General features: G+C 43.5%; 1 protein-coding gene across 1 annotated transcript in view; it reads left to right on the top strand.

The window, feature by feature from the left end:
* The window catches only part of LOC119735298, a 148,264-nt gene that overhangs the window by 23,525 nt on the left and 111,711 nt on the right, over nt 1–13,028 (top strand). Inside the window, exons 18-32 of the mRNA XM_038208997.1 lie at nt 43–207; nt 389–538; nt 1,058–1,432; nt 2,012–2,229; nt 3,235–3,427; nt 4,270–4,452; nt 5,270–5,389; nt 6,001–6,228; nt 6,963–7,187; nt 7,978–8,163; nt 8,724–8,954; nt 9,521–9,640; nt 10,762–10,954; nt 11,500–11,675; nt 12,710–12,974. Coding sequence (XP_038064925.1) covers nt 43–207; nt 389–538; nt 1,058–1,432; nt 2,012–2,229; nt 3,235–3,427; nt 4,270–4,452; nt 5,270–5,389; nt 6,001–6,228; nt 6,963–7,187; nt 7,978–8,163; nt 8,724–8,954; nt 9,521–9,640; nt 10,762–10,954; nt 11,500–11,675; nt 12,710–12,974 — 3,028 coding nt within the window. The remainder of the gene's footprint in view (nt 1–42; nt 208–388; nt 539–1,057; nt 1,433–2,011; nt 2,230–3,234; nt 3,428–4,269; nt 4,453–5,269; nt 5,390–6,000; nt 6,229–6,962; nt 7,188–7,977; nt 8,164–8,723; nt 8,955–9,520; nt 9,641–10,761; nt 10,955–11,499; nt 11,676–12,709; nt 12,975–13,028) is intronic.

The raw sequence follows: 13,028 nt of genomic DNA, 5'->3' as shown, positions 1-13,028 counted from the left end.
TAAGAATTCTTAATCATTGAGTTCTATCTTAACATCCATCAGGAGAGACAGTGAACGGTCCACAGCCTTGCAAGCCGGGGTACTACTGCCCTCTACAGACGCCGAGTCCTGACCGCTTCCCCTGCCCGGAAGGCACATTCTCCCCATCGTCCAACCTGACCCAGCCCAGTGAATGCACCATCTGTACAGCAACCTACTACTGCTTAGGTATGTGAATTTGCTCAATCTGTTTGCCACCAAAATATATTATGGATTTTCGGTTAAGGCCTACCCGCTTACCTTTACTGAATGCATTGCTTATTGAAAACAGTGTCATTGTTTGGAAAGGGTCTAAATCTTTGCATTTTCAGTTGTGTGCAATAATTGGTCAACTATCTTTTATCCACAGGTGGGGAGCCGACCGAGACCGATCCCTGTCCCCCAGGCTTCTACTGTCCCGCTGGTACCCAGTTTGCAGAGCAGTATCCCTGCCCTAACGGAACTTACAACGAGGACTACAGTCAAGATGAGGAGTCAGACTGCAAACTATGCACCCAAGGTTGGTTCTTGACTTGACCTTTGACCCCACACTGATGGACTTTGAACCCCCTCATTGGGAACCTGAGTTTGATGAAGCCCTAGTGTAAACACAAGAGATGAAGTGGTGGGTTGTGTCTGAACACAAGAGTCAAAATGATGGACCATGTCAGCCATTTATAGTCTGACACCGGCCAGTGGGTCAGTTGTCTGATTGACCTGTGACAGAGAGTCAACCTGATTTAAATATCTGTGTACGTGTTTTAAGACGAGTCAGACTAAAGGGGAGGCATTGCAGCCCAATCAAGGGTGAATCCAGGGGGACCAAAAGGGGCCATGCCCTCCCCCCCCCCAAAAAAAACCCCACTTTTTTGTAAGTAACATCCTAATAGATGCATGCACTGTATACACCACCATCTTTTTCTTAAACAGAAATTAGTTAAAGTGGTCAGAATTGCCTCAGATCGCACCACAGAGCATCTAAGTCAAGAAGTATTCGTGAAATGTAATAAAAATGGGAAAATTCTGTGTGGTTACTCAGGTCACTTCTGTGAGTATGGCGTCAACTCCCCCGAGGACTGCCCTGCAGGCACCTACATGCCGTACGGCGTCAACTCCACAGACTACCTCTATGGCACCACGGCCAAGTACCAGAGCGACTGCTTGGACTGCCCCGGTGGCTCCTGGTGTGGCCCCGGAACCATTTACCCGAACGACTGCAATACGGGGATGTACTCAAAGACCAAACAAAGCACGTGCAAGACGTGCGAGGCGGGCTATTACTGCGACAATGTCACCACCTCCGAGTTGGACATGTTGAACAACAAGAAGTGCCCCGCTGGGTTGTATTGCACAACGGGACTGAACCATGTCAGCGAGGCAACCAATTGCAGTATGAAGCACTACTGCCCTGAAGGTTTGTGTTTGAAATTTTTGCTCTTTTATTTCTTAACCGAGAGATTTCTTGTTTATAGTTTTTTTGCAAAGGGTCCCTCAACACCGGGTTCCCAGCCACTGTGGAAATCATGGAAAACCTTCGGAATGAGTTTTCATTTTCCAGTATAAAGGGAAAACTCATTGAATTTGGAAGAAAACACATAAATCATGGAAAACTCATGGAATTTGACAGGTACCAAGTTTGGTGTATGTGCGTCTTTTTGCCATGTTGTGTTTATTGACTGATTGAATATGGTGGATTTTAAGTGTTCTTTTTTTATGCAGTGTGAATTTTACGCACCTCTCCAGACAACAGTAGGGTGTGCTAAAGTAAACATGTACCTCTTGATTTCCCAGCAACCTAGTTTAAGTGAAAATATTTCTCGTGGAATTTTGGAAATTTCTCTGGGAAATAGCAGTGAAAACTCAGGAAATTTTGTTTTCAGTAACCTGTGTTCGTTTCCGATTGGTTTGAGTGTCCTCAAAACCAGAGATACACCTTCTCCTATAAAACACATACTATCTTGGTGTAACTCTGTCTCCTCTGTCTCTATCGCAGCCACGCCGTTTGAAGTCAACTGCCCAGTGGGTACATACAACCCAACCACCGGCCTGGGCGACGTCAACGAGTGTACGGCTTGCGACGCTGGCTGGTTCTGCTTGGAAGGGACCGACGCAGTGACTGCCAAGTGTAACACCGGCTACTACTGCCCAACCAATATCACCAATCCTTACAGCAACAATCCAGCCACTATCGGCTCCTACGGACCGCAGCAGGTGATTCCTGTCCCTGAACCCAATATGTGACCCAGCACCGCAAAATGAGCAAGAGTTGAGAAATGTAGATTTCTGAATTCTGCAGAACAAGAGCTTTGCAATGGTGTATAACATTGATTTTTTGGGATACTGAGTTCAATTCACGGAGAGACTGCAACAAAACTAAACTTGTAAAAGCAATAAGTCTCTGTACTGATGACGTCACACTTTGTTTACATGTGCGCTTTCCTATGGGAGCCAGTAGGGGCCCCACCGTCCACTCAGCACAATAGGAAAGCACACATGTAAACAAAGTGTGATGTAATTAGTACAGAGGCTTATTAAGAATGGAATTTAAGATCCTGCTGTTGTATTTACAGTGAGTGAACAGTCAAAGTAATTACACAAGATGACAGTAGGTTTAAAGGTGTTTGATGGAACAAAAAAATATTGGGAAATGTATAACAGGACTAACAGATTGAGGATCACCTGAAACAAACAAAAAGGCTGCTTCTTTTAAATTTGGCTCTGCCTTACTGTATCGAAAAATGGCAATTTCCTACATTTTATGCTCATTTCGTGTTGACATGACACATACATTGTTATTGTCCAGGCCATGACAAGTCCTGTCACGATAAATCACAAGTCAATTTTCAAGTCCAGGGGACTAACAGGGGATGAACAGCGATAAAGGAATGCCTTTGTCACAATTCATTGGAATAGATAGATTGTGATTTGACTTGGGACTTATGATCGACTTGTGATGGACCTGTGATGGCTTGTGATCAACAGACTAGGCTAGGCCTATAAAGCAATTTGCAAGTTGAATCACAACTTAATGAGGACTCTAAAGTTTTGGGATGACGACTTGATCATCATTCTGTAAGACACAGTCGGACTTTGCTGTTATGTCATGAATCATCCACTAGTGTCTCAAGGGTCCTTGGTGCCCTGTCTCCCCTTTTAATAGATTAATCACTCCACTGTTACCCCTTCTCTACCCCGCTACCCCTTCCCTAACCCCAGGTGCCTTGCCCCGGTGGTACATACATAGACACCCAAGGGGGTCGTTACCTAGAGGACTGCATCCCCTGCCCGGCGGGTTCCTACTGCCCGCTGGGGACAGGGGACCCCATCGAGTGCCCCCGAGGTTTCTATTGTCCAGCCAACTCCTCCGCTGCTAATCCTTGCCCCATTGGCAGATACGGCAACACAACAGGTAAAGTTTGATAAATAGAGAATGTGTCTGTGCATATTGAAGCGATACGGTGCAAGCTCATGCTTGCATCGTATTGTATTGTATTCTGGCCTTCAGTTGCTCCTCTTTACTTGTTTACTTTGGGAGTAGAGTGGCCCAACAGGGTCAGAGTGTCAGGGGTTTTAACCCTGCTGCTGGCCAGCTTTGAATTCATTTGTCCATGGGCAAGCCATTTTACTCCACTTGCCTCTCTCCGTCTAGTGGAATAATAAGTAGAGAAAAATTGGGCTGCTTCAAAGGGCCCTTTTGAAACCTATGTTCTCTTGATTTCCATTCTTAAAATATTGAGAAGATAGAATTTTACGTCGGGGCGATGTAAGTCAATATTAGCTTTTGCCCTTCACCGATGTTTAAACACTGTATACTCTGTGTGTTACCTCCCGAGTAAAAGATGGAAAAATTACTTGAGTGAGACTAGAATCCACGACCTCCTGCTTTCAAGTGCAGACTGTGTGAAGTGAGTGTATCCGTCTGCACTAGAAAGCAGGAGGTCGTGGGTTCGAGTCCCACCCGAGTGATTGTTCCCAACTTTCACTCGGGAGGTAACACATCGGTGAAGGGCAAAACCGAATATTGATTTACATCCTTGAAATACTGTGCCTCTAATAATCAGATTTGATGTTTCATTGTGTCCTGGCCATAAAGTAGTGTGTGTATAAAACTTTTGGCCTTGTATTTTACACTGTATGATATCATACAGTGCCAGTGCAGTCTGGGGCAGCTTGGGGCAGTATAGGAAGTAACAGGCAAGATAGCATACTTCTCTAATAACCGTTTTTTTGTTTGTCCCCTTCCGTATGAAGGTCTTCCATCCTTAGAAAGCTGTCCGCTGTGCGACCCTGGTTGGTACTGCGATGCTCCTGGACTGACCACACCGAGAGCCCCCTGCGATCCAGGGTTTGTCTGCTACGAGGGTGCTACGTCGTCCGACCCCACTGACAAGGTGACAGGGGAGGTTTGCCCTGCTGGCGGCTACTGTCCACTAGGTAAAATGACAAACTCAATTCATGTAATGTCAGGACCCTATTTCATGGGGCTTCTATTTGCAGGAAAACCCTGCTTATTAAAGACTTGTCATCAGCAGAAACTAGCCGAGCACCAGTCAGATGCAGCATATACTGCATGATATTTTGGCTGGTGACCCATTTTGTGTTAGCAATTACTTTCTTTGTTGACCATTTTTCCTTGCTTAACAGTGCCATCAAATTGGACCTAGGTTTTCATATGCGTTGAGATAAGAACCTGTCTAAGAAAGTCATTGGAATGGGGACAATTTGTGAGATACAGGGACTGGCCTGCTTGCCAGGGAGTTGGGTTTGGGGGCTGTATTGGGTGTAGTGGGGGATTTAAGATACATCCAACTCATTATCTGACAGTTTTGTTCACAAGTCCGTCAAAAGTCTCGTGTTCAGACGTCCACCAGAAGTCAATCACCATGCAGACACATGTCAAGTCACTGGTTATTGAAATGAACTGCAACAAAGGCATTCCTCCAGTTTTGGTCATCCACTGTTTAATACGTGTTACTAGACTTTTGGTGGGAGTTTGATTTGCTTGAGACCAGACTTGGGATGGACTTGTGATTAATTTGTCACGCGAATTGTGATGGACTTGTGATTAAAATGTGACTGAACTTGCGACTGGACTTGTGAATTGTGACTGGACTTGTGAATGAACTTGTGATTTGCTTGTGACCACACTTGTGATGGACTAGTGATGGACTTGTGATTGACTTGTGATTGACTTGTAATGGACTTGTGATTGACTTGTGATTGGACTTGTGACGTCTCTGATCAACCACAGGATCTTACACCAGTTTGCCTTGCCCACCGGGGACCTACAGTAACACCTCTGGTGCCATCAACCATTATGACTGCTTCGACTGTGATCCTGGATACTACTGCAGCAATGCTCGAACACCAAGTAAGAAATGGAAAATAGAATTTAGCATTTTAAGAACAAGAAAGTAAAAGGCAGTTTACTAATGGAGGGGCAGAAAGGAAGTTTTTTTTGAAAAGGATGTTTGGTTTAAATTTAACAATTCGATTTTTTTAATACTTGAATGCTTGGCATGCACTAGTGTATCCCATGCATCATAACTTCAACCATTTAATCTCATGGACATGACTTTTCATGATCCTTTTTATAAAGAGTCTCTTTTAGTTCTGGGAGAATCATGATTGCATGATCGAGTGTATTTATCTTTTTAGGCAGAAACTTTGGTGCGAAAGCTGGAGCTTTTCCAATTTTTCGTTTCTGTTCCTCACCTGAGGTCACTTATCATTTTATAGCAGTTGAGCCAGTCATTGGCGATATAACAAGGGTTTTTGTGTTGAGATTGTTGATCCCACTTCTGCCACTGAATCTCAAGCTGATCACTATTGCGTCCCTGTGTAACCTGTCGCAGGCTTCCAGGCCCCTGCAATGGGACTGGTCATTGGGTAACCGAACAAGGGTTTTTATAAGGTTGTGGATCCCTTTGCTGCCACCGAATCTCAAGCTAATCAGTATTGCATCCGTTTAACCCCCTGCAGGTCCCACAGGCCCCTGCAACCCAGGTTATTACTGTACCGGCGGGGCCCGGACTCCCAACCAGACAGTCACCCAGCCTGGTTATTATTCAGAGTCTGGCGCCACGCAGCAGACCCCATGCCAACTGGGTCACTACATGCCGTATGACAGGGCGGGCGAGTGCCTGATCTGTGAGGCTGGTTTCTATTGCCCGTTTGAAGCCATGACGAACATGACCGCATGCGAAGCAGGTAAGACCAATTTTTTAAGTCATGGATTTAGTTCTGCAATGGTAGTAACACTTAATGATGATTGCCCGGCTCATAACTTGGTGCATGTTTATTATCTTTAATACCCCACTGCCTTCACTGGCACCTTGAATTACTCTTTGACCTTTATCCCTTGATCTGATATGAATAATTCATACCTCCCCTTCAAGTTAGTATTGAAGGGAGGATGGCAACGCCTTTGCTTGAATCAAGTTTATGGCCTTCAGTGGCCTATTATAAAGATCCTTTGCCCCTTTGACCCATGGAATGAATAATTCATGCATGCCCTGTCAGGTCGGTATTGTGGTGCAGTTGCCGACTTATTTGGTTCATTCAATAATTCATGCATCAAGTTTTGGCATAATCTAACCTTTAATTCTTGACCTGATATGAATTATTCAAAATACTTCAAAATCTATGCCAGATCCTTCTAAATCTATGCTGGATGCTTCAAAATCTTTGCCAGATCCTTCAAAATTTATGCTGGATCCTTCAAAATCTATGGGAAATCCTTCAAAATCTATGACTATAAAATCTAAGCTGGATCCTTCAAAAGTTTATGCTGGATCCTGCCTGTGGGACTTAATGCTCTCTGGAAAACAGAGTGCAAAGAATTTGATAATAGTTTCTGCACAGTGGAGGACTTTGTAGGATGCGGGAGTGTTCCAAGCTCAGTTGAATAGCACATGTTGACCTTTTAACCTTCAACCCCTCAGGTCAATACTGCGGCGAGGGTGCCTACACCTTTGAACTCTGCCCGACGGGCACCTACTCCCCGAGTACCCACCAGACCCACATTGATAACTGCACGGTCTGCGAGCCGGGCTACTACTGCAGCGAGAACGGCGGGACCGACCGGACCGGCATGTGCGCGGCCGGCCACATCTGCTTCCTTGGTGCGCTGTTTGCCACGCCGGTCTACAACAATGACTCCTCTGACGGTCAGTGTTTGGGAACTTAACATGTGTTGCTTGCCTTTGCATTTTTTTAAATTGGCACCTATGGAGTACTGAAGTGTGAAGTCATTTAGAACCAGAAAGTGTAGTGCAAACAAATGGAGTACACGTGCGTGTTGGTTCTCAGGCTGAATCACGCGCTAATGTCTTTTACACACATTTTGTGCGCGTGATGTATTCACTTCGGTACTCCATAGTGACCGTCCACGAATGGCCACTATCGCTCTAGGCAAGCGTTCGGCTAGCAACCACGTTCTGCATTGTAAAGTAGATAGTGGGGCTTATATGTTTTTGTAAAAACAACCACAAATTCTGTATTAAATAGCACAATGGTCACAACCTGTGTGATGTATTGGCTCTGTGTGATTTTATTGTTTGCCTTTTTTCTAAGTGCATGTTGTCCCCCCTTTCTTGTAATCCTGATTTCTTGGTTTTGTGGTGTTTGTTAATGTACAATTTCATTGTATCACTTGCCTTTTTTACTCATGTAATTTTTTTGGGGGTATTATGCAAGTTTTTATCGCTTTTGTAAATTAATTGCTTTTAATGTAATTGTCTTTTCGAATTTGGCCCTCTGGGCCACGATTTTAGACAAATAAAAGAAATGAATGAATGTATGAATAAATGAATGAATGAATGAATGAATGAATGAATACATTTGTCATAATCGTGCCCACCAAGAAGTTGTCGTCCATCACAACCTTGGTTGTCTTCTGTACATAGATCTTCTGAATTGTAGGTTGACATTGCTTTCCTCATGATTCTTTGTTTGCAGGCAAGGTGGTCATCACATGGGGTGACCAGTGCGCCAAGGGCCACTATTGTGAGGAAGGCGCAACTTTCATGGCCGCGTGCCCTAAGGGTACCTACCTGGATTACGTGGGAGCCCAGTCAGAGAGTGACTGCATTCCCTGTGGCGCTGGCAAATACTGCGACCATACTGGAGCAATTGAGGAAACTGGTAAGTGTAACGCGAGGAACAAAACAGTCACACGTCACATGTGTATTGAATGTCGCTGGTTCCATTGATTGTGTATCATTGAATGCTGTAGTAGTGAACAAAATAAGTGTTCTTGGATTAAACTGGATTATTAGGGAAACTTTTAGGTGTAACACGTGTTACAATAAACCGCAAGTCACAAAAAGTAAAATATCACACGTATAACGTGTCACTCATGTACCTCTCTAAGATCATTTTACAAGTGCTTAAGAAAGGTGCGTAACTTTGTCTTGGGTGGAGAACTTGAGGTAAGCTATACACAATGTCTCTACTACCTCATCCTGAACATTGCACAGTTTTGCTACCTAAAAAGCTATAAATGCATAATTTTGGTACTTACAAAATCTTTAAAAACCTATGTTTGGATTTTCAAAATCTAAGAAAAAACCTATACTGATGAAGAGGGTCACTAGCCTATGTATAAAAGCTGTGCAGGGGAAGTTGATTGTATTTTAAACTGTCTGTGACTGTTCAGAAAGTAGGAGGGTTAATCAATACTGTTTTGATTTGTTTATTTCAAGGTGAGTGTGCTCCTGGTTTTGTCTGCTTGGGCGGCGCAATGCAGGACATGCCCACGGACAACGTGACAGGCCACATCTGTTCCAAACGGCGCTACTGTCCCGGCAGCACAGCCGAGGAGTTCGTCTGCCGGCAGGGTGAATACTCGGACATCGAGGGGCTATCGGAATGCAAATACTGTGAGCCGGGATTCTACTGTGCGCCGGATGCCGACCCTGTAGAATGTCCGCAAGGTACAAACAGATTGTGACTCATAGTACACTTTAAAACCAATTCTTCAAAAGTTTGACTTTAAAATGATTTTGTGGTGACAGGTCACAAATGTGAGACGTTCTGGCAAAACGAAACAGAACTGGTCAGAGGTCAAAATCAGGGTTTGCAGGTATTAGGAAAGAGAATAAAATTCTCCTTATAACACTGTTCTAATCAGACATGCCACTGACAACTTACGGCTTTTTAAAAATAGCAATTTTTCCAATTGTCCAAAAAGTAAAATAATGAGAAAAAGGCCATGACAGTGTGAAGTTTTGTATTCGTAAAAATGAATGATGCCAAGTTTTCCCCCAAAACATTTTTATTCTACTTTTTTATACTAGGCTTTTAACATATTTGTAGTAGACATATCAGAGACGACAAATATTAATAAATCTGAAATCAAAAAAATGCCAACCCCATTCAGATTCTTGCATTTTTCCCCATTTCCGTCTCATTTTGCCAGAACACCTCACAAATATGTAAATTCACAAATGAAATATGCATTATTTAATTCCATTTTTTTTTTATTTGTGTGAATGTTCAGGCCAGTATTGCGTGGGTGGTGAAACTAATGCAAAATGGGATCCCCTGGACTGTCTGGTTGGTACATTTGGCAATCGGTCCCAGCTACACGCTGTAACACAGTGTGCCACATGTCCTGGAGGTAAGCTCTCAGTACCTTGAGATGTCCAAATCACCTTTATGTTCCAATCACCTTGTGAAAGTAAACATTCAAAATTGAAAGCAAAGCTTTGCACGTGAAACACATCGACTGCAGTCCTAATTTAAAGGGAAGATACAACATTTGCAAACATCAAAAAAGGAAATGATCAAATTATCACGAAATACCTTACTGAATTGTTAGGTATTGACAGTCTAAAGCATCCTGGTCGGCTGACCAGCATTGGAAAAACTGTTTTTTTTGGGTCAAAAACAGCTCCTAGTTTTTTATATTTTGTTATTCCATGTTTTCTTCGCAATAGATCACACACACTCGTGAAGGGGTGCAAACCTTGTAGAGTGATTCTTTGACCTTACAATTCCCCAAAGTCTTTACGTTTCTCCGTTTCATCTTAAGTGGGGTCGGGGAACCAGATTACAAGAAAATCATTGGTTGTCTTGATTTTTCCAGCATAAACAAGCCCAAAAGGTGAAACAAGTCAGTAGAACAATATTTGCTATAACATACTAATCCTCCAAATCCATTCATTTCTGAAAATGGCAGCAAATACAAATGTTGTATGTTCCCTTTAAATCTCCAAAATAGTTTGATATTTAAATTACAAAATACCAGGGGTTAAGATCTTAGAAGGCAGGGAAGGAACCAACATGGCGCAGCAAGATTGTACCCTTGGGAACAAGGTTGGCTAGCAATATAAGCACTGAGTATACAGTGTTTAAACGTCGGTGAAGGGCAAAACCTAATTTGGTTAATATAAGCAATGCTGCAATCCTGGGAATTAGAAAACAGAGATCACTTTAGAGAGGATACCAACATTATTTTATTGATTGGCATGGTAAGGTTATATTTAGACCCTTACATATCCGACTATTTTTTAGCCCCACATCATAGCAGTCAACATTTGTTAACAATTGACCTATCACCGTTTGTGAGTTAGCCATGCCCTTAGACATCTCTATGGAATTTATGTATGTTGAGTTTTGTTGGGCTCAGATTTTGTGCATTCTGCGTCCATTTGTATATCATGTAATTGGACAATATTTCACAAGCTGAGTTGATGCGATTCTACCGCGTTAATTCATTGATATTTCCCCCTTTTTTAGGTAAATACTGCGAGGTGCCTGGCCTGTCCACATGGTCCGGTCTCATCGTCCCTGGCTTCTGGGCCATCAGAGGAGCCATCCAGAAGGGTCCTTTTGACGAAACCACAAGCGATGATTTCGGCATCTGTCCGGTGGGCTTCTTCTGCCCTGAAGGGTCGGACCACCCTAGCCCTTGCCCCCCTGGTACCTACAGGTCAGTTGCAATGTTGTAGTAACAGTTATGACTGTCACTTGCCAAAATGACCCATCAGGCCGGCGTGTATTTCTAATTTCCATGGCATAAAATGACTGAAAATAACACGTTTTTATTACCCCTGTGTGGGATGCCAGTCCACTGCAGGTTACTCCCTTAGCTCATGCTGTTACCCTTTTACAGTACAAATCCCCTGGTGTACGTGCGTCACACACAAGGAACGTTGCGCGTCAACCAGCTAAATGTCCCACCCATGGGACATTGTTGCTAGGTAAAGGTTTTGTTGGCGCAGTGACTCGTTACAACTCTGTTCAAAAAAGTCCTAACAAGTCCGTAACAGGAACTCCAGTCCCAATTCAAGTCACAAGTTATTCAAATATAATGTGACAAAGACGTTCCTTTGTAACTATTCGTTTCCTGTTAGTTCAGACTGGACTTGTGAAAGGAATTGTGATTTACTTTTGACCAGACTTGTGTTGGCCCACCTGCCAGTGCACACAAGCAAAAAACACACAATTCCATCATGTGATTTTTATTGTATACAGTTTTTCTACCCATCTTCCGTCCAACGATTCCTGCACTGTCTGCGATCCGGGCAAGTATTGCCCAGACTACCATGCCAACAGCTATGCAGGGGACTGCGATGCTGGATGGTACTGCACCTTAGGCTCCACCTCACCGACACCAACAGATCCCTCACAGGGAGGGGAATGCCCGGCAGGTAAGGAGCTGGAAAAACTGGTTGTTAAAGCTGTGCTTGAAATTTAAATGTTTGAATGTGGATGATTCCAGCGTCATGTAATGTCCGTGACGGAGCTTGTAAAAGCTGACTTAACCCTAACAGCCCCCAATTTTTTTTGCCAAAGTGGAGGGATTTGGAGGATTGAGGTTACATAACAAAAGTGTGTTACTGATTTCATACGATGCACTTTGTCAAGGTCTTGGGCTGGACCTTTTTTTTTTTTGCTCAGCCATGCATAAACATAGGCCTGGATTATTCTTGAAATCCTTCATACTGCTCTAGGATGTCACTGGCCAAGCCTCAACATATTGACAGTCACTGCCACAGGATTTTGTAGGATTCAGGCAGTGGTCACCCCTCCACGGACCATATTCAAGAAATAATGGAGGAATTTGCAGGATTGAGGCTACATCCTTGCAAAAAGGCTACCTGAACATTTTTTTTGCAAATCTGTTACTTTGCCAACTAGTAATGAGCAAGGAGATTTACAGACTTGGAGATTTTGATCATTTTTATGATTCATTAATTGGATATCACGGTTAATTGGCTCTTTCACCTACATTAAATATCCTTTCATAATGTTGGATTTGCCCATACTGTTATACTTTGTTTTCAATTTGGATATTAAAGATGTATTAAAACTCGTCAAATAAACTTATGAAATCAAAAGAAAGTCAAAAGACTGTCTTCGTATGGACCCGTCTGGGCGCCGACTGCATTGTCGTAGTCGAGTCCACTATAACCGAGTTTGAGTCCAAGTCAGTCCAGTTCAGTCCAAGTCAGTCCAGTTCAGTCCAGTTCAGTCCAAGTCTGTCAGAAAGTGGCCTTGAGTAATGGCTGATGAGCTATGTCAGTAATATTGACCAGGCGCTTACTACACAATGCCTGCTCTTTTTTTATAAAGTGCATGTGGAAAACCAATAATAGAACAAATGTACATCCCTGAGACGAGTTTCGTGGATCTGGTTTTAATGATGATCCGGTTTGGACTTTTGTTTTGTTTGTCCCTGAAGGATTTTACTGTGAGGCAGGCTTCAACGCCCCGGTCAAATGCGCCGCGGGGACCTTCAACAACCTGACCGGTCAGTCCTCCTGCATGGAGTGTCCGGCCGGATTCTACTGCGTGGAGCAGACCACCGATCCGGCGGATTGTCCCGAGGGCTACTACTGCCCAGCGGGGACCCAGACCGCTTACGCCAACGCTTGTCCAGAGGGGACCTTTAATAACCTAACTGGAAGGTCTATCAAGCTGCAGCACTGCATTGAATGTCTCCCAACGTATGTATTTGTGGATTGTTTGCATTTGTAAAGATTTTTTGAGGGTATTTTTTT

Source organism: Patiria miniata, unplaced genomic scaffold, assembly GCF_015706575.1.
Source record: "Patiria miniata isolate m_02_andy unplaced genomic scaffold, ASM1570657v1 HiC_scaffold_29, whole genome shotgun sequence".
Taxonomy (NCBI): domain Eukaryota; kingdom Metazoa; phylum Echinodermata; class Asteroidea; order Valvatida; family Asterinidae; genus Patiria; species Patiria miniata.
This window is presented reverse-complemented; position numbering and strand designations above follow the sequence as displayed.